The following is a 24,002-nucleotide window of genomic DNA, read 5'->3' as shown; positions in this document are numbered from 1 at the left end:
GTTTATTTACATTATTTAAAAAAACTCTGGCACAACAATTTCCTACGGGATCAATAAAGTTCTATCTCATCTTATCTTAAGGATTTCCTTGATATTTAATTTAATTTTATTTTGTCTGGTTTTTTTTGCACAATTTATTTTATTTTTATGCATCTAAGTTATTTTATATGTTGTTTGTTGTTTACTTGCTCTATAAATTGTTTTGAACATTACTGTTGAAGTTCTTTGGAACCAAAGATAATAAACCAGATGACACTTTTGCTGTAAAATACCTTGCATACTGGTATTTATTTTTTCTTTTGTTACTTTAAAACCACTAAATCGCATGTGTCAAACTCAAGGCCCATGGGCAAAATCCGGCCCGCCATAACCATTTCTGTGGCTCTTTACAGCCTAGAGGGCCACAGAAACAGAACTTCAAGATAACAGCTGTGTGCTTCAGTATTACTTTATCAGTCAAATCAAATCCGTTTTTATGTTTATAATGCCAAATTACTCAAACATAAAATATTTAATTTTTAGAAGTAGTCATCAAATGCAGAAAGTTATATTTTACCAGTTTGTTAACAGGTAGTTTTATCAATGCATTCGGCCATGTCCGGCCTTTTGAGGACAATCATGAGCTTGATGTGGCCTAAAGTAAAAATGAGTTTGACCCCCCTGCACTAAATGATATTTACATATAGGATCATGTAAACAGGGCTGTCAGAGTTGCAATGAGTTTATGTTAGGTGGGTGAATGATCTGATCATCTGACTGTTGATTGCAATAATCCACATCATTAGCAGAAATAGAGGCCCCCAAACCAAATTTTGCTCAGGGCCCCATGAAGGCTTGGGCCGGCACTGATTATTACTCAATATAAACAAAACAACAAATTCTTAAACTTTACATCATCAGCATTAGCTTAGGGAAGTACAAGTTTTGTACTAAGCCTGTTTTACACCAGATAGTTTCAAAACTGCATGGTGATAAAGGAAAGGCCTTTTTGTCCACATAATATTTGGGTGGAGCATTAATTTTCGTTGATGGTAAAAACCCAGTTTCTATAAATTACAGAAATATGAAATTCCATTCCATAATCTAGCCTTCTTATCTGCTGCTCCCTCAAAGGAAAAAACTGTTAACTTTTTTCTGTAAGTAGACAGTCAGCTGTGGTCCCTGCACCACGGTGGAGCCTGGTACCAAATATTAAGCCCCAGAACTCACGGTGCAGACAGAGCCCTGATATACGAGCATAGTTGTGTGAGCGGAGACTAGAGGGGTGTGGGAAAACCTTTTCACTGGAAGTGATTAACACAAACTATGCTGTTAAAAGTGAAGGGAGTGCGGACAAACTACAATTTATTCCTCTGCTGATCCATTCTTTGTCTTCCCTAGAGAGGATCACAGTGACCAAAACTTGCACTGAAAAAGGAAAACGACAAGCCCAACAGTGAAGCTTTGAACATTTTTACAACACTTCAGTAGTAAAAAATACTAAAACACATGCAGCTTCATATATCCATGTTTCAGAGTGAAAATATGTCGTTTTTAACCTACTGTCACTTTTCTAAATAAAAACACTAAAAACGTGTTTTCTTAGTTAAAGAGACAAGACCTATGAATCACAGCTCTGAATGTGATATTGATTTCAATCCTCCAGGCTGAAAACGCTCTGTATAAAAAAATTATACATTTTAAACTCCATCAGTGCACAAAAACAGACAAATCAAAGAGTTGCATGCATTCTCATGAGTCTCTGGTTTATTTACAACAACAGCGGTTAAGTGATGCACTGACCTTAGCATTCCTTTGTCTGCCTAGGTGTGGCTTGTTTCCCACCATTCAGCTCACATGTTCTGTAAGAGGAGACAGCGACTCATTGTTCCCGCCTGGAGTGACAAAGAGTTAATTTAAGAATTCAAGGAGACACAGCAGACAAAGTCCCTGTTAAAGACAGAGGAGTATTCTAGCTGATCTCAGTGACATGTATACAAAATACACACCTTTATAACTGTGTGCCCTGTTTTTTGTGTGCACGCGCTCGTGTGTGTGGACCCTACTTAGACCTGCTGACCCCTGGTTTCAGAGGAGAGTTATGCAACAATGTATGCATTGTGCAGTTTGATAAATCCAACTCATGATTTTCTTCACTTAATCAGATGAAAGAGTGAAAAACGTGTTTAGGCTATGTATGATTATAGACTACTGCGGAGAATGACTTCTAAAACATGAAGCTTTCCTTTAGTAGCATCCATCCATCCATCTATTTACTGCTTGTGTTGGAGTTGGGCTGCGGCGGCAGCAGCCTGAACAGGGAGGCGGTGACATCTCCTTCCACAGTCACCTCTTCTGGGAGGATTCCCAAGCGTTCTCAGGCCAGACGAGAGACATAGTCTCTGCAGCATGTGGGTCTTTGCCTATATAGTTAGATATGGCCTGAAAGCCTCTGTGGTGTCCAGGGGGCATCCTTACCAGATGCCCGAACCACCCCAACCTCTACACTCATTTTGGAGGAGCAACAACTCTACTCCAAGTCTCTCCAGGATAAATCAACTTCTCAGCTACCCTTCAGAGAGAACTAATTTCGACCAGTTGTATCTAAGATTGCATTCTTATGGTTTTGTGATCCAATGTGAGGGTAAGAGCATATAACCGGCTGGTAAACAGAGATTTACCATGCACATTAGTTCCATCTTCACTACAATGGACTGACACAGCCTACGCAATACTGCAGAAGCAGGATCAATCTGTCTGTTAATACGCCCCATTCTTCCCTCACTTGTGAAAAGAATCCGTAGAACCAAACATTATTATTATTATTATTATTAAACCTTTATTTGAAGAAATCCGTTGAGATTATTAATCTCTTTTACAAGGATGTCCTGGGCAATATGATGCCAGTCTGAAGAACCTGTCAGAAGATGGTGATATTGTTGAGCAGGTATTTAAATATACTGTATCTGGGAATTTGCCTTTGACAGTGCTCTGTCCTGTTCATACTGTATGTTTTGCAATTAAAAGTCAAAGTGAGACTTGGTTATTTGTACAGAAATTGTTCTTCGCAGGCTGAAAAATGAATTGTTGTGGAAGAAACATCCTTCCTGTTTGATTATGGAGACATAATTCATTGACATTTGTGTGGAACTCTTCATAAACTGGACACCATCTATTATTCTGTGATTCAATTATGCAGTTTATTCAATTCAGTTTTTCAATGGCTGTCTTCACGTACCCATCGTTACATTTACTGGTTCACTCATTTATAAACTCTTGTTGGGCTATTCACCTCCGTACTTTAGTCAGTTACTGTATCTGCTTTGAAGTTTTACACGAGGTTATCCAAATATCTGTTGTTGATGAGCTCGAGGACCAAGTCTCATTTTGGTTTAACGTCCTTCGCATTTGCTGCCTCAAATGACTGGAAACTGCTGCAGAGAATAAAGGACGCACTGTGTTCGTTTCTGTTTTTGAAAGACATTTAAAAAACTTTTTTAAAGACTCTTGTAAATATTTCATCACCTAGTGATGTTCTATTAATGTTTTGTATTATTGTTTGTTTTTAATGGTTCTTTCGTTTATGGTGTTTATGGTTTTGTAGTGTTCCCCGCTTTTTCATTATCAAAATGCCTTCTGGCACATGCCAGGTCGACGTTGTAAATATGAAACTGCTCTTAATGTCCCGCCTGGTATAATAAAAATAAAATAAGTAAAGGATCTTCAACTCTCACCTCTGACAGAGCTGCAGCTGTATCCCAGCGGAGGCGGTATAGTCCAAGTGGGTCATAATCTGGGCCTCGGCTGTCTTGAGCTGTGGCTGCAGGGTAACTATGACTTTTGCTCCATTCGTAGCAATGAGGGGTAAAAGTTGTTAAACACTTGTTTCATCCATTATTTTTTAAGAATACAACTTAAATTGTGCGAATACTGTTCTACTATTTAAACCATTCAGACATCAACATGTTCAGCACTTGTATTGTGCCGTAATCTTTGGTTTTCGTGACTTTTTTAACTTCTCAAAATATGGAACTTTTTCTGAAAACAAACAAAGAAAAGCTTTCCCCATAAAACATTTAGATTTCTTCAAATCTGTCATATTGTTCACTCAAACCCAAATGATCCTTTCTTAAACTGTTGGTTGCATAAAACCAGTAGTTTTGAAGACGTACACACCAGAATAAACCAGAATTCACGCTCCTCACTCAACTCTTTAGCAAGCATCTTGCAACAAACTCCAAGCCAAGCATAACCCACTTCAGCAAGAAACTTTACATATACAGCACCACAATTAAAGGACTTGAAAACATAAAGGCAATGAAAACCATCTCAGTTCTAGAAAAACTTAATGTGAATTTATCTGTATAACCTATAAATAGATCCAACATTTTTCAGTCAGGTCATCTGGACAGTTTCTTTTTTTGTGCTGAAACGTTTCGCCTTCGATCCAGAAGGCTTCATCAGTCAAGGAAACGCACAACAAAACTGATTCTTCCCCCAACAGCTTGACCTGACTGAAAAATGTTGGATTTTATACCCGGATTATTGAGCATGGACTTTGCTATAAATAGATAGTTTTGTATCTTTTTAGACTTTTTTTTTTTTTACCTTTTTATAATTATCTTGTTCTTTTTTATACTTGAATACTATTACCTTTGTACCTGTTAATATACCCCTGGCAGACAGATGTTTGTAATGTTGATAAAAACAATTAAAAAATAAAATAAAATCCTGGAACGGCTTTCGAAGTGAAGCAGGGCTCAATCTCAACATGTCGCCGGCGTATCACATGGCAAACATTCACACCCACGGTTGATTTAAAACATTAAAATTAGTCGCCCACAGACGAAAGACACTCAAACCACCACAGGGTGAACATGCAAAGCTCCTACATGCACAACACAAACAGACTGTCACACTAACAAATACTGAAATGATCTGGCTGCAGATGTATCGAGGCACAAAACACTGCTGTTGTTTAAGATTACGGTTTAGTTTCATAAGTTTATAGTCCATTTTTAGAAAAAAAGCATAAATTTGTTTAAACGCGGTTGTGTCAAACCCATCATAAAGTTTAAAAAATGAGCTTTGAGCCACAAAAAGCTACATCCAACCTCAGGGGGATGCTGAAGGACAAAGACTTGCTCGGTTGAGGGTTTGCATGCAATGTCACACCTGTGTTGTGTTCTGTACAGACAGAGAGTTGGGATTGGTTCGTCCTTCTTGGTGTATTGTTTTCTGTTGCCCAACATCCTACAGGCTATCAAACATTGTTAAAAATGGCAGCAAACTCCTTCACTTGGAAAGTTAGCGTGCTGCCAAACTCCCACTTCACCGTAAACAAAAACATTTCCTGTGTGTCGCTGTAGTTTCCCCCAATTGTACTCATCCCGCTGATGGGAAATAGAAAGTCCCCGGAGGAAAATTAAAGTGCTTCTGTTCTTTTTTTTCTTAATTTATTGAGCACATTTGAAATAAATAAACACCTCATCTGACGGATAAAAAAAAAAAAAAAAAACTTGAGTTCCACCAGTTTTTGTTCAACATGAATGAAAATAAAATAAAGATGAAACAAGCAAACTGCTCAGATTGTTTTGTTTGTGTTTATACAATGAAGGAAGTGTCCATAAAATGTGCCGGCAATTATCTCGGTGCCAATCACACCAGGCACCCATCAGCAAAAACAATGACTTGAAGTTTTCGTGTCAACAGGAGGCGGCAGATCTGGTTGCCTGCATCCTAAAGTCCACTCCCAGATTCTTTTCCAAAGGGGCCGAGCTCATTGAAGTCAGGCCATCTTCGTGCAGCCACTTAAAGTGAAGCTGTTTACGGACAATGATCGGTGGCACACGTGTCACGCTTCAATATTTACAAGTCAGGATGCTTGAGAAGGAAATCCTAGAGGTGGGGTATGTCAAACGTAGAGTACACAAAGTTTCAGGCGTTTCCTCACCAGCAGGCCGATAAGAGCACTTAGTGACTAAAAAACAAAGATGAAGGTTTCCGTCCTCTGTGGTGACCTCACGAGATGATTGCTAGAGGGACAAGTAGAGGTGAAATGCTTTGATAGCCCGTCTTTATAAAACACTATTATCTTGATTTAAAAGACTCAGCTGACAGACTGAAAACAAGGAGAGGATGACAGACCGGATGGCTTTTCTCCATCACTCTGTGTAGATAAAACAGTTTGTAGGAAGATGAAGCCATACGTAGTGGATTATCAATAATTTGAATTAAAGTTGGAAGTTCCTCCAGAGGGAACATGTTTTGAGACATTCATGGATCAGCGCTGCTGCTGAGGGCCGGTGCCGTCACCTCGGAGCCGTCCTGTGACGGCACGAGGTTTACGTCGACGCCAACAAACAAATCCATTCACAGCTGACATCAGCACTCATCTCTGAGGAGCCCGTTTAAGCACAAGTACTTTTTTTTTTTAAACATTCCTTCATGGCACTAATAGGAAATGTTTAATTTAGCTTCCTGCACTTTTTATCCACTGACCTCCGATTTTATGCCCAGAAGGAAACATGTCTTGAAAGTCTCTTTTTTAAATGTCAGGTTTTTTTTATTTATTTTTCTGGTTGCATTAAAGCTAACTGTGTTGTTGGCAAACCAAACTAAACCAGCAAATTAAACGGTTCACCGACTTCACTGTTAGTTTGTAGCTACAAATGGGGACTTTCAGAGATGAACAAGAAGAAACACAAGTCTCTGTGTCCCAGCAGTGTTTTCCTCTGTGGTTGAACAGCAGGAGAGTCCGGAGACTAATGAATTAATTTATGGGCCCTGAAGGGAACACCATGTGATCACAACAACAAACACTTTTCTAAGCAACAACTTCCTCCAAAAAATGTCTCAGCAGATTCGTACAGGAACAACCACCTTCACGACGCAATAAGCAAAACATTTATTCTGATAAACACGAAACATTGAGTATGGCTGCTTTTATTTTGACGGTCTCAGCTCACCGAATTGGTAAATAATCTGTCAAAATACTGTTTTGAAGCAATCCCACTGCCGAGATTAGATACAAGCAAAATATTTGCAGAAATCCCCAAGATTCCAGTAATTTTAACCAACAGACAGATGCATGTAATTATCTACCAAGGAGAGCCCTCTAGTGTTTAAAATCAACACAGAGATAATAGTTTCATATACAACTGCACAGCTGTTAAAAAGTGATATGGAAGAAGATGATATAAACAAATCTAAAGATAGTGTTAGGTGTTGACATTTCAAATGGGGATTAAATGGTTCCAGCTGTTCCAGTTTTCAGCCAGTGGCTCGATTTACATTAACATAAGCTTATTGTGGAATTATAGAAAATTATGTACTTTTAGATGTTCGTTAAACAACATTTTAATCTAGTAAAAGCACTTAAGTCACTTTGATTTCTTAAAAAGTGTTATCAAAAACTTTAAAAAGTGTATTATGCAAGAGTTGACTCCAGTTTTCCAGATACATTGATCTGAAATGCAGGTCCGCACTCAGCGTAAACAAAACACTTGACTGAGCCATCCAAAAAAACTTGTGGAAGCTTGAGTCCCATGGCTGACCTACATTAGTCAGTAGGTAAACAAATACAGCTGATCTTTTTTTAGTTACTTTGGCTGTTTCTAAAAGTAAACAAACTCCATGTGGTAGTTGGTGTCCGGTCATGCTGCTTACAAATCTGGACACGTTAACTATTAATATGAGAAGACGATTGTGCAGCTTTTGTTTCCTATACTTTATTTTATTCCAATCTTAACAATTTTGCATTAAAATACTGCTGTCATTTATCTAAGATTCATTATGGTAATAAATGTAACATATATTTCTGCTATTTCCAAGCATGGATTACAGAAAAAACTGATAAGGCTGGAGATTAAATGCTCATCCTATTGTCCTACAAGAAACATGTAAAGCTGGATTTCTAAAACTAAGAAAATAAGAAAAAAAAAATTATGTGTCTTCCACTTGCTTCTTTTAATTTTCAAAGTTGTGCATAATCGCATAAAAAAATCATATTCTAGCACTTTTTAATAATAATACGCTTCCTGAGGGACAAAACAGATATTTAGCAATGTGTAAAAAAAGACACTTTATATTTTTGTATTATCTAAAACTGTGCAGTAATGTTCCACATTTTAATGTACTATAATCTATGTGGACCAGACTACTTTAACGATTGACGTTTAATTTAACTAATCAAAAATTAAACAGTCCCGTAAAACATGAAACATTAAGATGAATCAAATTACATTTTAATACAATACTGTACACATTTATTTATAAAGCATGTTGAAAAGAACGTCGGCCAAAGTGCTTTATAATTTAATTATTTAAAGCTTACATACACCTTATAAAATCATGTTACGTAAAAAAGAGGAGACTTGTGAGACAAGTACACATTGACCTAAAGTTCAAGTACAATTTCTTTAGTATTTTAATATAAATTAGATTTTCACAATGAACCAGTCAACATGATGAACATGTGAGGAGGGGAGAAACACTTTGAAACCACAGGAGGAAGAAACAGGCGAGGCAGGAATAGACAGGACATACATGTGGCAGTAAATCACGGCAGGAATGGACGCACTTCTATTTAAAACACTCGGCTGCTTTATTTAGGATGGGCGTAACGTACAGTAAATAGGCCAATCTGCTTCTCTTTTTATTAGACTTATAATGTTTTTACCAGGTCAATTTGTCCTACCAGTTAAATTAATGAAAAAATAAGGATAGGCATCTGTTAAAATAAAATGATTAAAAAAAATTAGAATATTTCTGAATATTAGAAGGGTAGGCTACTGCCTAAAATTCCCGCATAACTTCCCAATAAATGCCAATATTTCAATATATGAGCTGTAGCAGTAGTGTATGTTAAAGCTGCTACTGTGGCTAAATATGGTCACCATGGTAACCACACACCTGTGTCTGTCACTCCCTGACTGATGACAGGCACACTGAAAAATAAGCCTCAAATAAACAGTTGCTGTGCAAAAACAATAAATCAAATTTTAAAACGTCTTAAAACTGCTTACAGGAAAAATATTTGATAGTCGTGACATTTTTACATTCTTATGAGATATCCATCATCTTTACCTGCTACTTCCTTTCCTTGTAGCGGGAATCACAAGTTTAAAAAAAAAAAACCCTCTTCGCTTCCTGTTTTTGAACGTTTTAAGCTAAAATTTAAATCAAGTTTGTGTAAGCTTGGTTGTACACAGCATTCTGTGGAGGGATTTAAGAGAAAACCACAAGTGTAGCTGTGAGAGACACACCAAGTGAAACACGACCAAACAGGGTGTGTGAATAAGAAGTCAGGTTGCAAAATAAATAATTTAAAACAAATCAAAAGTAGTAGTGTGACATCCTCACCATTCAATTAAACAATGCATAAAAAATGGATAAAAATCCTAAAACTTAAACTGCAATTGCTTTAAAACCATAAAGTATAACAACATGCCAGTGCAGAAATGTGAAGCACATTATCCCTAACGCAACCGCACGTTGTGATGATTACGCTTTATTTCAAGGTAGAGTGATGAGATACAAGAGGCAAAAATATATAAAACACTTCTGCATGCCCTAATAAAAAAGACTTGAAATAACTTTTAGACTTGTTATAACACACAGAGAGCAAAGTGGTTGAAATGCATATTAATTTGTATTTAAATAAACAAATTAGAAAATATGTGTGAATGCTGAGACTGAATGAACACTACGAGCAGACACGGTGTCTGTTTGCTGGTTTAAGATTAAACTTATTTGTTATCTTAAATTGTAATAATTGATAAGGCATATGATGCAGTTACAGATGTTCTATTTTCTCCCATCATTGTGTGGATGATGACGCATGATGTTAGGACAGAGAATCAGTGGAGCTTAGTAACAGGTTGTCATCATTTTTGTGTTTTGTGAATCACATCTCGTGCTGGCGAAATGAGTCAAAAAGAGCACAAGCTGCAGCGCAACACAAGTTTTTTTTTTTTTTACAAAAAAATAAGTTTGTTAAATGATCTGTTACTAAAAATCACAAAAAAATATCCTAATCTACATTTACAATACTGTTTTTTTTTTTTTTAACAGGTAAGTCTACAGAAATAATCCTTTAAATTTTAGTTCTTTTAATTTCATTTGAAAGTGACAATTTTTCTCTGCCCGGAAATCCCTTTATATAATGTTTAGCATCAATGTGAAACTTGTAGATTCCCATTTTTAAATATAGGGCTAAAATTTCCAATGACATCATTCTAAACAAATTAAAAAAATCAAGTTTCCATTGTTAACAAAACTAGCCTGTTGCCAGGTCAGCAGATAAATCACCAAATTTCAACAGACTACGGATCACTTTGAAGCTTTTGAGATGGAGAAATTAAAAATAAAACGTCACTATTGAAAATACTCATAGTCACCACAAGTAAAAAAAAAAAAGATAAACTGTTTTAAATCAGCATTTCAGCGACCCCTCAGTTTAACCTGAGACCCAGAAAGGTCTTCAGGTGTTATAAAACCAGCCAACAGCCTGAAACATTTTTAAATTGTACACCCCGATGATCCAAAAGCAGATTCACCGAGCATGCCGCTTCTGTGGAGGAACAAGACTTCAGATACAAGTTGTCCTGTTCCACAAGATTATAAGCAGGCAGATAAACGAGTAACGCCTGAACGAAGCTGAACTTGTTGATTCTGAGCTGACAGATATTTACACGGCTGTGTCGTTCTTCCTCGGTTATTTGATCAGGTGGTCTCTGTTTTGTGTCCACGTGGGTGTAAACAGTGGAGCTCCTGCTCCTACAGGAGCTCCGAGTGGAACAAGAGAAAAACCAGAGAGAACCAAGAAAGGAAGATTGCAATAAAAATACAATGATACTATCAACTTCATTAGCAGTATGCAATAAATTGCCCTAAGCATTATCAAGTTAAAAACGAATTAAAAGTTATTAAATGAAAAGAAAGGTGAGCGATCACTGAATCAACTGTGCAGATGTTTCGGTACGCACCGCATGTAAACAAAGCACTATTCCCTGCAGACGAAACATCTGAGCATAAATACGCTACAATACGTCAAAACTGCTGGACTTAATCACAAACTGCTCTTCCATGGATGCACGTGATGTAAGCGGCAACCCTTTACAAACTCATGTTACAAATTTAAAATTCTTAAATAACACGAGAAAAAATTGTGCAGGTTTGTATGATTTTTTCATTTTATTTTTTTAAAGCAGGCTTCATGACATTGCACCTTTGTGTACCCTTAATCAACACTAGATGAGATGACAAGTATTGTTTTTTAACACAAGAACATAGAGTTGTGTTTTGGACTCTTGCAGGATGAGATTTACCTTGTTTTATTTTTCATCGAGTTTCCATATTTAAATTGTGGCGTTTCCTGGGTCAGAAGTGAAATCCTGTCATGTAATAAGTACAAAAAGGTTTAAAGTTTAGTAAAATAAGCTTAAACCCACAAGTTCAAAAAGATATTCATCAAACTTTGCTGATTAGAAAAAACATAAATATGTACTGATGACATAAAAAACTCAGGTGGAAAAAGACTAAAAGTTAAATAAAGATAAAATGAGGACTCGCCTCCTTCCTGCTGTTTGTTAAACTAACAAATATCATCTAGATGAGAAGGTGAGGCACGTGCAGTTTACACCACTACACACACACTTCCTGGATGAGACAAAATCTCTAGCCCAACAACAAATAACCCAAACACTAATTTACTGTAAACATTTATTGAAAAACAAACATGATGACATTTTATATAAAAATGTTCCTTTGAGATTAAACTTCATCTGGTGAACCTTTAAGAAACAGTAAATACAGTTTCAAAATAAAATAAATAAAGATTATTTATTAATTTGAGCAAGTAAATGGTTTTTTGGCTTCTCCTTTGAGAGTGTGAAACTCAAGTTTCCAAGAAGGTAATAAACTGAACGGGGAACTATAAAAGTCAACGTGACTCAGTCTGTGTGAACTGCAGGTTTTAGTAAAGTCATTAAAATTTCTCTGTACAGTGAAGAGTGTAAACCTATAAACAATTTAACCGGCTCAGACACGGCGGCAGCCTCGGACTCTTGGCTTTTGTGTTAGCCGTCTGGGTCAGAGGTCAGGAGAGTGTGAACAGGTGACTTGCGGCCAAGCGAGAGGATCTGTGGGAAGCTGCTGGACTTGGCTGCAGCCACTGGGCTCACCACGCAGTGGGCTGGAAAAGTCAAGAGTTACATTTACAAAAAAATACATAAACGTGTCAAAACATGCTATTCTTTCTAGGTACGTATGCAGCTAGCTGTCAAACTAACTACTGCTCTCATTTGAAAACCTGATTATATTACTGGAGGGTGTCAAACAGGAAGGGGAAAAATACATTTACCAAGAGACACAAAAAATTAAAACACAAAAAGTGATGTTACACAAAAAATAACCAAGGAAAATTCTAATACTCACTCTCACTGTTTATTATCTGCCCGATCAGCCCAGGTGTCTTCAGAAAAAGTGTCTCACTGTACGCAGCATAAATACACAGACAGTCTCACATCACATCTTAGGTTGAATAAGAGGAAAAGAGGAGCCGTCATTTAGCACCACGAGATGTACGTAACACTTTAAAATACAGTAGTCCCTCATTTATCGTGGGGGATCCGTACCCTGAAGACCTGTGATAAGTGAAAAACCGCAAAGTAGAAATGGTAGTACAACTAGTAAGTAGTAGCTTTTTAAAATTATACATATATATTTATATATATATAATATATATGTATATAAAGGTGTTTTAAACCCTTCCTACACTCTTGCAATATTCTGAACAATGTTTCTAAACTAAACGCTCTAAAAGAGCACAGAATGTCATGATTTCAGCTCCCTGCCTCGTCTGCTCTTTGCCACCTGCAAGCGCTCTTGGCCACGCCCACTTCTCTTCTGCACGGTGAACAGCTGATCATGCACTGAGAACAGCTGATCAGCTGCAGCAGGAAGTTTACTCTGCAGTACGGGCTGCGCAAAGGGGCAAAAATACCATGTCGATCATGCGGATCATCCATCAATCAGCCAATTGTGTGCCATGTCCAATCTTATTTTGAAAAAACTGCGATAAGAGCGAATCCACGATAAACGAACCGGGAAGTAGCGAGGGACTACTGTATACAAATATTAAAAATATGTCAGGTGATCTATCCTACCTGCTGCACGTCTTTCTCCTCAATTTGGAGCAAGCTTTTACCCTTTCATTTTCTGTCCTGCGTTGATAAAAAGAAAATATGTTAAATTTAAATTTAATTAATCTTAATCTTATTTTATGACATAACAGAACTTTGATATTTTTGTTCTAGTATGATAGCTGAAAGTTTGTATTTGTCATTTGGATTCACCTCCCTCCTACTTTCCAGTGGCTACTTACTCAATTCTGTTTTTTTAATTATGAGCTATGCTGCTAAAAAGCTAATCTTTGTAGCGCGTGAGAATGGAACCAGACGTACGGCGTGGTTCTGTGCTGGTCCTCTGGTGCGGACCTCCTCCTGTGGAAGCTGCCGCCAGAAATCTTCCCATCGGTGTGTGGTCTGTGGTTCTCTGAAATCACTCCTCGCAGATCTCTGGTAAGAGAACCGATCCCACAGGTGGAACTCTCCTGCTTCTTGGACTTCAGAGGCCGAAGAGGAGAAAGGAAACACAAAGTAAATACAGAGCTGGAGTGATATTTACCTAACTGAGCTGACCGGCTCAGTTTTACCAGACAATCTTATGAGATTTCTTTCTTCGACTCTTAGCGCCAGCATATTTGATCAGGTTCAATCAATAAACACATCCGTCTCAGCAGAGCATCGCTGCAGGACAAAACTAACTAAACGGTGTTACACAGCTGTGTTCCAGTCTGATTCCCCTCCTAGCTGCAGGAATGTAACTCAGTCAGTGTTTTGTATCTAAAGACAAAGCAGATGTGCTGAGCCTGTATCTGTGCAGCCACATTAAAATGATCTACACATGAACTCGATGGACTTAAATCAAAAGGGATGGGTAGGGAGGTTCTGACTCTACCTTGGTCTGAGCAGATGAGGACTGAGAGTCCTGAGGAGGAGATACAGCTGGAACTGTGCACAAATTCTGACCCTGCAGCTCCTACAGAAAACAGAAAACATGTTCTACTTAAAGACTTACTGAGGAATGTTCACTCAAAAACTTGGCACTCGTTTCAAGGGGAAAAGATAAGCATACATGCTGATGATGAATGTTTGAAGAAAGTTTTGAGAATTGGCTGTTTTGGAGAGTTTGAGATGAGAGACAGATATGAGAACTCTCTCATCTCCACAAAATTATCCCTAAAAAAACATTTAGCAAAAAATCTTAAAGAAATGTATTTTTCTTTTTTTCAGAAATCTTCCGAGTTTTATTTGATGTTTTACTTTCAGTCCAGCAGGACATTCAGATCCTGTAAAACTGTTTGTGGTTCTAAACTTTCCACATTTCAGTTTGTTTTTTTGGTACTTTCAATTCTAAAGAAATTCTGACCGATCTTCATCAGATTAGTGCATTTCCACATTCTACTGCTCTTTGCCAAACTCTCTCAGCGTTATCGCTCAGTTGAGAACCAAACATCCGAGATTAAAAATCTAATTCTGATGTAAACAGGTGCGTGCTGAGTGAAGTTAGTAAGGCAAAGGTACACTACAGTCAAACTGTAGAGGATTCTCAATAGAGTATATCAAAGTTCTGTTGCGTCATAAGACAAGACAAAGCAAGATAAGATAAGATAAGATAAGATAAGATAAGATAAGATAAGATAAGATATGATACGATAAGATAAAACTTTATTGTTCACTAAGGTGAAAATTTTCCTTTGGCTCTCCAACCATAAAATAAACAACATTCATACAATCACAATATCAAAAATTTGTGCATAGACTAAAACATTTTGCATATCTTAGGTAAATGTTATCATTTGGTTTGGTTAAAAATAGTTATTGCACTTGGAATAAATGGCTTCTTATAAATATATATAACTTAAAAAAAAAAAAATCTTCTTTCGGCTGCTCCCTTCTTCAGGGGTCGCCACAGCAAACTAACTTGCACGAAGACTTGGAAATTGTTTTTATGCCCGATGCCCTTCCTGACGCAACCACAGACCACCGAGCTACCGCAGCCCTCTGTGTGGAGCAGAGAGCTGCTTATACGGCACCCAGGGGAGCAGATGGTGGGGGTTAAGGGACTTGCTCAAGGGCCCAGAGCGGGGCAAATGAGGGTGGAGGCAGGTGTGGGTGTTTCACCTTTCGCACCCACATTACAATGTTGTCGGTACTGGGAGTTGAACCAGCGATCTTCTGATCACAGGCTTGCCTTCTCTAATCTCTGTGCCACCACTCCCCTTTCTCAAAGGGTTTGATTACCTAAAAATGAGATATAGTATAAAAGTGTAATATTGTAACCTTTTATTGTAGATAAGATAACCAAAGACTTTTTTTTCCATGTTTAACATTTTAAATAACTTCCTGCCATAATTTCAAAAGTTGCAGAGATATACATTGTAAAAAGTGGGTAACCAATATTTCTCCTTGTTTTGTTTTCTTCTTCCATTCAACCTTTATTTAAACAGGTTAGTCTCATTGAGTCACGTGGACTCATTTACAAGAGAGACCTGTTGTAGACAGACAACATATAAAGTACAATAAAAATGCTATTCAAATTGTTGTGCAATTGTTGTTTATTGCCAGCTCTACCTTCAGGTCCAGAGCGTGTTGGAGTTTCAGGCGAAAATACTCCTGCTCCCTCACTTGGAGGAAGTCCTGACAGTTGGCAAAGCTCTCTGACATCTTTGGAAACAAGCGAGAGAAAACAAACGTGAAAACAACAACAGAGTAAAAGAAACAAAGATGCAAAAAGAAGCAGAATATTGGTAAAAGCTAAAAGAAGCAAAACACTAACTGATAGTAGCAAAATGCCTGCTAAAAGCTAAAAGTAGCAGAATGCTAGCTAATAATTAAAAAAGTGGTGTAAGAATAGAGCGAGTATGGTGGAGAAGATTTCAAATATATCGATGTTTTTGAAGGAATTGAACAGATCCTAATGTATTTCTATAGGGGAAAAAATTTCTAAACAAATTTAAACAATGGTACTTAAAAAAAGTTACAAAAAACAAGTTATAGGACTCATCTCCTGAATGAGGAGAACATTTCGACACATGAATGGCTAAACTAAAACAAAATATTCAGAAGTAGATTGAAAATAATGTATGGGCAGTAACACCCCTCTGAAATCATTTTAAAACTTTGCTAAACACATTCCAGAGTCTTAACTGGAGTTAGTGGGAGAGATCATATCTCTCCAGTTTTAGCTTCTCTCCATTGGCTCCCTGTCAAATCCAGAATAGAATTCAAAAATCTTACTTCTAACCTACAAAGCTCTCAACAACCTAGCTCCATCTTATATTACAGATCTTACTGTTCCATATTTTACTAACAGAGCACTTCGCTCTCAGACTGCAGGTTTACTTGTGGTTCCTAGAATTTACAAAAACAGAATGGGAGGCAGATCTTTCAGTTATCAGGCTCCTCTCTTGTGGAACCAACTTCCAATCTCTGTCCGTGAGGCTGACACATTATCCAGTTTTAAAACTCGGCTTAAGACTTTCCTTTTTGTTAAATCCTATAGTTAGGGTCGGCTTGGGTTTCCTGAGCTGTCCCTTAGTTATGCTGCTATAGGCTTAGACTGCTGGACAAACTGACCACACTTTTCACTCTGCTACTGTCTTTACTTACTCTGCTCAACCTGTTTTGTATTTATAATTATTTTTTCTATCCTTAACATGTGATTTTTTGTCTTTCAGTTACACCTGGACCTGCCATTCTGTGTTCGTCTGTCTCTCCTTTCTGTCCTCTCAACCAGCCGGTCAAAGCAGATGGCCGCTTGTCCTGAGCCTGGTTCTGCTGGAGGTTTCTTCCTTTTAAAAGAGAGTTTTTCCTTTCCACTGTTGCCACTGTGCTTGCTCAGGATGGGAGACTACAACGAAGCCAAGATTCAACTTGTCTGCTGGATTCCTTAGATATAGAACTTTACTAATTGGCTTTTATGTATGTGAATGTTCCTGTAAAGTGCCCTGAGACAACTTTGTTGTGATTTGGCGCTATATAAATAAACTGAATTGAATTGAATTCCTCCGAAAACATGTTGAATTTTAGAAAGCACATTTATGCTTTAATCTGACAGTATGTGGGCAGTGTTAAATATTTCACCTTGTGAAGGATTGCCTCCAGTTCGCTGATCCGCTCCCTCAGCTGTTGGTCTTTGGAGCGAAGGGCCTTCAGTTCATTGGCGAGCTGCCTCTTCTCCTCCCTGATAAATGTGAGTTCTTGGAGCTGACGGTGGGTCTCCAAGCTCTGGGAGTGTTTCTCCTGGAAAGGGATAAATAAATGAGCAAATGGCATGTTGTTTAAAATAAAGCATTAAAATTGTCATTAGATGACAACAAACATAAGATGTATCAAATTTACTGCAGAAAAGGAGGTTTCAGGTTTAAAAGTGCTTTAACCTGCTGCAGCTGCTCCACTTTCTCCTCTAGACGTTGAATTCCACCTCGCAGAGAGTCAACCTGCTCTCTTCTTGCAGTGATCTCCTTCTGCATGTCCAAAGCAACCTGAAGGCCTGAGGAGGAAACAGACTTACCGGCTGATTTGTTTTGGTGTTTTAAAATGTGCTACACGTTAACATAGTGGTAGCAATCTATCCGAAAAGAAGTTGAGAGCATGTAAAAAATAAAAAAGGCAAGTTTCATTAAACTTCCTGGATAAATTTATGTTCTCAGGACATGCATTATTAAATTTTATGAAGACAAAATTAATCAACTGTTATCTGCAGACTTTAATATTTAAAAGTGAGGCACTCTCTTATTTAAATGAAAGTGTGGCTCAAACCATGTCCGTCCACTCCTTGGAGGGTCCTCAGGGTGTGTCTGATCTTATCCAGCTCATCGCAGGCGTTAATCAGCTGACTCTGAAGCTCTAGCACCACACCCTCGTGCTCGTCGTTCTTACAGCTGTGGAGCCGCCGCAGTTCCTTGAACTCCTCTGAAATCGTGCCCGTAAAAACACGAGTTACATCCAAGGAAGGTGCATTCACACGTAAACAAAAAAAAACATTGCAACAATAGAAGGGCTTGGTTGACAATTTAAGCATACCAGAGACAGTCCTTTGCTGTTTTAACACGGCTGGACAAGAAGATCATTTGATCTGACAAAAAACAAATAAAAATCTCTAAAGCTAAACTCTTACTAGGAAAATCTGTGAGATTTATGATTCCTGGTAAATGGACATCCTGACATCTGCAGTCTCCTGGACCGAGAAGATTCCTGTTTCACATGAGTTTATATTCAGGATAGTATGTTACCACAAACTGATAAAAATGTGTCTCAGGGCTAAACAGCACAAGTTACAAAACTATTTTCTCAGTGCAACGTACTTCAAGCCTTAGCACTGTTAACTGTGCAATCTGACACACCTTTTGAAACGTTAAACAGATGAACATTCACAAGGGGAGCAGAGTTCCAGGAATTTTCAAGGTTGGAAACTTTTCACTGGATTTAATGGGAATAAACTTGGAATTTAAAATACTTAAGGTTGACCTTTACAAGGGATTTTAAATACAATTGGATTAAATATATTTTAGCATAATTTGGACAAAAACGACCTAATTTAATTTCTGTACCGTGCAGTGAGAAGTACCACACACTAAAAAATGATGAATTGTCACCTGGACAGATGGAAATAGTAATGTGTAAACGGTTTTGTTCAGAGTTGTAAATAGTTTTGAAGTGAAATGCAATTAATAAAGAAATGTTTTGTTTCTATATGGATAAAATAAAATATATAAATAACAGGAAAATAGTTATATTCAGTTATGTGCATTAATTAGTAAAGGACGATGAACAAAAGTGAAGTTTAAACATGTTTGAAACCCATCCTTCTCTAAAGGTTGTGACATCATACGCAGATTAGGTCCTTAAAACTGTGACTTTCAGAAAATTAGGGTCAAACTCATTATCTGCCAATAAGACAAAATGTTTGGATGTCATACAATTTGTTTACCCTCATTTTCTAGTTATTTCCCATAATTCCCATGAAAAACTTCCAATTTGAAATATTTCCAAAATTCTTCAGCTTAACTTTCCTTGGAAAATTTCCACTCCTGTTCACAAGCTACAGCTGTTTAAGGTGAGTGCAACCCAAATGATATGAAACAGCACGTGAGGTGATACACTTTCTTACTGGAAAGATTAGTCTGCTGCACGCGCTGCAGCTCCAGCTGTGCGGTGACTTGATTTTTCTCCAGCGTCTCCTCTCGGATGCGCTGACTTTGCTCAGCCACAGAGGCCCTCAGCTGTCTCCTCTCACTCTCCACAGAAGCCAAGTTGGCCTCACGTTGGACTAACTCAGCCTGATCAGAAGAAGAAAACGAGAAACTGAATCAGAGGCAGTGGAATCAGCAGTGGTGTTAAACAGAACATCAGTAGGAAGAAGATAATGATGCATCTTGGGAGCTTTTTGTCTGACCCTAAGCTGTTGAATCTCCAGCTTGTGCTGGTTGAGCTGTTGGATGAGGAGGCTGTTCTCCTGCTGAAGGTTGTCGATCGTGTGCCTGTGCTGTTTTGTCGTCTGGATGCTGCTCTCAATCTGCAGCCTCAGAGCGCTGATCGTCTTCTCTCTGTCATTCAGCTTCATCCTCAGTGTTTCTTCTTCAGCCTGCAGAGTCTGACACTGACTCTGAGCATCTTCTAAACTAACAAGATGCTGAGGGGAAAGTGATCAAAACAGGCAGGCAGTTAGGACATCTTCATTGTGGCTTAGAAAAAATAATCATTTTCTACGGTCCTCTGTTGGGTTTGTTGCTGCCTGAAGTGAGGTTCATCCTCGTTTTTCTGCAACAGTTCCTGGGATTTCCTCACCTCCTGGGCTTTCTGCTCCAGCAGGGTCTGTAGGCAGGTTTTCTGCTCTAGAGCTTTGCAAAGCTGCTCCCTGGCTGCCTCCAGCTGTCCTGTCTGAACCTTTGCATCCTCACGGAGCTCAAGCTGCTGCTGCTCACAGCAGGACAAGTAAAAATGAGGAGAGAACAGAGGTTTGATGATGATTACCTGAAATATTTAAACAAGCAAAACTTTTCAGAAGCAAAACTTTTGATTTGAAAATTAAGTATGTATATAGTTGAAAAAAACATTGATCTTTTATATTTTTGACACAATTTTAATGGTTTCGAGTTCACTTTGCTTAATTTTGATCGATGAGACATTTATTCTGACATGCTTTTGATTCCAAACATATCTAAGAGCAACACTGGTCATGTGTCTCCTGACACTCAAAGAGCTCCAAGAAATTACACGAGTACTGTTGGCCTTTTTACAGTCCTTTGTTCAAAAAATAAAAAGCTGTTACCACAACCGTAAACATGACTGTCAGAATAAAAGCCTCATCACTGAGAACCCCTCAAAAAATGTTAGCAATTACATAAACATTATGTTTGTAAATCAACAGATTTACTCCTGAAATGTTGTATTTTATTTGCTTTGTTGGTGTTTTATATCAGACTATTTTATTATAATTGTATTTATTTATTGGTACAAATCTTATTCTACAGAGAAGTGTTTAAATGATTTTCAAATGATTAAGGTAGACAGATAGATTATTAATGCCAAAGGATCTTATCAACTTTAGGATATACCTACTGTGTACCACTAAATGTATAACCAAATCAGAGTTCAGGATCACTTTGTCAAACTAGTTTTAATCATCTTTGATTGCACAGCAACAGTTTGTATTTTCCGGTGTGGCTCTGCTCTGGAACCTTGCAGTCATTTCACAAACAAACATGAAAAACCTGAGTCGGGAAAAACAGCAATAACAGCTCCAAGTATGAAAGAGCCAAATCAATGACAGAAAAGACACTGATTTAATCAGACCCAGATGGAAAATGGAGGTGGGTTGTGAAACAGCTTACAGATGAGGAAGAAAAGAAAAGTAAGCTGGGTTAGTTTAAATAAAATGTCTTAGATTCGTGAAATAAATGTGTAGAAGGAAAACAGCTAGTCAATTGGTTGGCTATGATATCAGCCGATGTTTCACAATGTGGGCTACATTTGCCCTTCCCGAACAAACCCTCCACCAGATTTACTCACTGATTTTGTGGCCTTTTGTGTTTATAAGTAATCAGCACTGGTTGGTGATCATAGTACACAAATATCGCTTCACTGGCTCCTACATCATATACCTCACAGAAAACCATTTAAATGATTCAATCTCACCTTTAACTTTGAGCATTTTAGAAAGATAATATATACTGAAATGTTCTCTAAAGTAAACCAGATACTTGAATTTCTATAAGAGTTTTTTAATTGACTAAAGCAACAAACTATTTGCAGATGATGCATAAGAGACACATTTATGACTCACTGTAGTACCTTAAGCTGACAGAGGTGGGACTGGAGGTCTTTAACCTGCTGTAGTGATTGCTCTCTTTCTCTCTGGGTGTTAAATAGCTGAGTCTGACTTTCAAGGATCTTCTGTTCCAGAAAACAAACCTACAACACATCAAATAAAAATTACAAACCAAATGAAGAGGTTTTTTTTTTTTGATTAACAACTCAAGCAGTGTTACTTCGCTTCACTTTCAGAATTTCCGAAACGTGTTGGATTTAACTTAGAGCCACTTTATTTTACTGAGATTTACATCAAGTAAAGAGGGTCCAAACGTTTATAACACTGTGTTAGAGTGAAGAGTGTTTTAATGCTGCTACTGGTGCTGACACAATATTGAGTGTTTTTTTTTTTTACCTTATCTTTGTAGCTGGAGATGTCCGACTGAAGTTCACTGATCTGACGGTAATGCAGTGAGGTCCGTCTCTCTGCCACTTTTCTATACATTTAAATGGATTTAACAGTTTAATAGTTACAACATTCTCCAATATATTTACAGTAATTATGAATTTATCACCACAGAATATATGAACTAGATTATTTACTAACAAACACAGCTATATAAATTATTTAAAAATATTATTCTCGCTTACTTTAGCAACTCAAACTGGACACACAGGTTGATGCCTTTGTCTTTGGATGAGCTCAGATTTTCGGTGAATGTCGCCATCTCCTGGCTGAGACTTGTAATCAGGTCTTCAATACTGAGACAATGTCAAACAAGTGGCATGTTAATTAAAGCCAATGCAATAAATAAAGTACAATATTTCCACACATTGTTAGTGTTAATTTTTCACAATAAAGTTTAGCAGGTAGAATTCAAAATTTGATACTAAATGCCTTAATAAGGGCAGGGCTTCTTAGAAGCTGCAGCCCCATGACACTTCCATCCATCTCCGACGGATGTACAGAACATCATTTCACTGTATTTAACTGTGCAATGATAATAAAGCTGACTCTAAATATTATTTTTCTTATGCTAAAGAAACTAGCTGTAAAAACTTGTACTGTAATACAATTTTATTATTTTAATATAATTTTATTTTCTTAAGTGGTACTCATAAAAAATTGAGAACCACCAATTTAGTGATTTTTTTTTTTTTAAATGTTTGCTATGATAAAATAATAAATTTGAAGCTGATATTTGCACTTTAAGATGGATTTATTTAAATTATTTCACTAAGTAGTTCATAAAATAATTATGAAAGCACGATCTGACATTCAAACATACTGGTAAATATTTACCTTTCTTGCTGATTTACTCCGTTATAGTTTTCACTCCCTTGTTGTTCTTTTGACTAATATAAAAAGATTAATAAAATCAATTTACACTTTCAGGATAGGCACTAAATTGTATTGAACATAAACGTGATTTTGAAAACACTATAACTACTCACTGAAAAACTTCTCTTCTGCAGTTTATTTGTGTTCTTGGTGAGATCTTTGTTCACATGAACTACTTGTGCTTGGCTCATCCCAGCATTATTGCTGATGGAGGTGTTCCCACATTGCCTCAGTGTTTGGTAAACCTCCTTTACAGACTGTTCTAGTGATTCAACCTTTCTGTCAAGTTCTAACGCCTCTTCCTCAGATTCTTGGAGCTTCTGGTCTGGAAATCTTTCGATGTTCTGAAGCTCTTCCAGCATGGACAGCATCTTTTCCATCTGATCAACATGTTTCCTTGAATCCTCCAATCTAAAAGTACAAAAATCTTTAGGTCAGAATTGTTTATAAAACTTTTTGTGGGGAATAAATTATCTGTTTGTTCACCTCAGGTCAGACAAGACATCCATCTCCATATGGAGTTCATGGAGCTTAGTCTGCAGGTTCATGATGGCTCTTTGAGGACTACCGGTAAATGTTTCTTGCTCTGGTTGATCATGTGTCTTAGAAAAGGTGACATAATGCATTACGTATGCATTCACTCAACCAACATAAAGTTAATACCAAATCTGATTTGTGGCTGTAATGAAAGCATGTTGAGGTGCAAATCAGACAGCTGCAGAAGACAGTTACCTTTTCAGAGGATCTGCTCTTGCTCTGGACCACCTCCTGTTTTAAAGTGTCCAGACTGCTGACCAGAGGTTGAGTCACTACATGCTGGTGGGCTGAAAACATGGAGGCATCTTCAGATGAGTCATCTGCCAAATCAGCATATTGTTTATCCTGCACTCTGTATTTGTTGCTAATGCTAAGGGTGATAGAAAATGCCTTTTGTTAAAAAAGCTAAGACAAACATTTTGATTGGCAAAGTCTATTTCCTAGTGGAGATGATAATAGTAGTCTCAGTCACTGCATTATATTCTGGATGTAAGTGATAAGAAAAAAAAAACTTGATACGTAAGCCACATTTTTTTCAGTCAACTAAAAAATAACCAAGACGTAGCAAACAGATGAATCACGTCACAATTAAACCTACGATTAAGGCAGCTTTCTCTTAGTGATGTGTCCGCATAAGTGCAGCTGAACTTCTTCAGAGCCTCTCTGGTTGCATTTTCAACCTCCTCTTGCAGCTTTTGTGTTTCTTTTGTTCGTTTCTCAAGCTCCTCGCTGTCGAGAAATAAAAAGTTGTAAATTTGGACCAT

General features: G+C 37.5%; 1 protein-coding gene across 1 annotated transcript; it reads right to left on the bottom strand.

Annotated features, from left to right (window-relative positions):
* Nucleotides 1-336: 336 nt before the first annotated feature.
* Nucleotides 337-24,002, bottom strand: LOC119413019 (coiled-coil domain-containing protein 158-like). The gene is given in 21 exon segments (XM_037680031.1): nt 337-393; nt 12,018-12,175; nt 12,418-12,473; nt 13,149-13,205; nt 13,446-13,606; nt 14,002-14,082; nt 15,678-15,770; nt 17,190-17,348; nt 17,486-17,598; nt 17,868-18,020; nt 19,219-19,387; nt 19,504-19,740; nt 19,896-20,024; nt 21,402-21,521; nt 21,775-21,856; nt 22,011-22,121; nt 22,663-22,715; nt 22,815-23,112; nt 23,188-23,303; nt 23,434-23,525; nt 23,837-24,002. Coding segments are annotated over 21 exon segments (2,661 nt in total).

The sequence above is a fragment of the Nematolebias whitei genome, chromosome 8 (assembly GCF_014905685.2).
Source record: "Nematolebias whitei isolate Nwh7 chromosome 8, NemWhi1, whole genome shotgun sequence".
In the NCBI taxonomy this organism is placed as follows: domain Eukaryota; kingdom Metazoa; phylum Chordata; class Actinopteri; order Cyprinodontiformes; family Rivulidae; genus Nematolebias; species Nematolebias whitei.
This window is presented reverse-complemented; position numbering and strand designations above follow the sequence as displayed.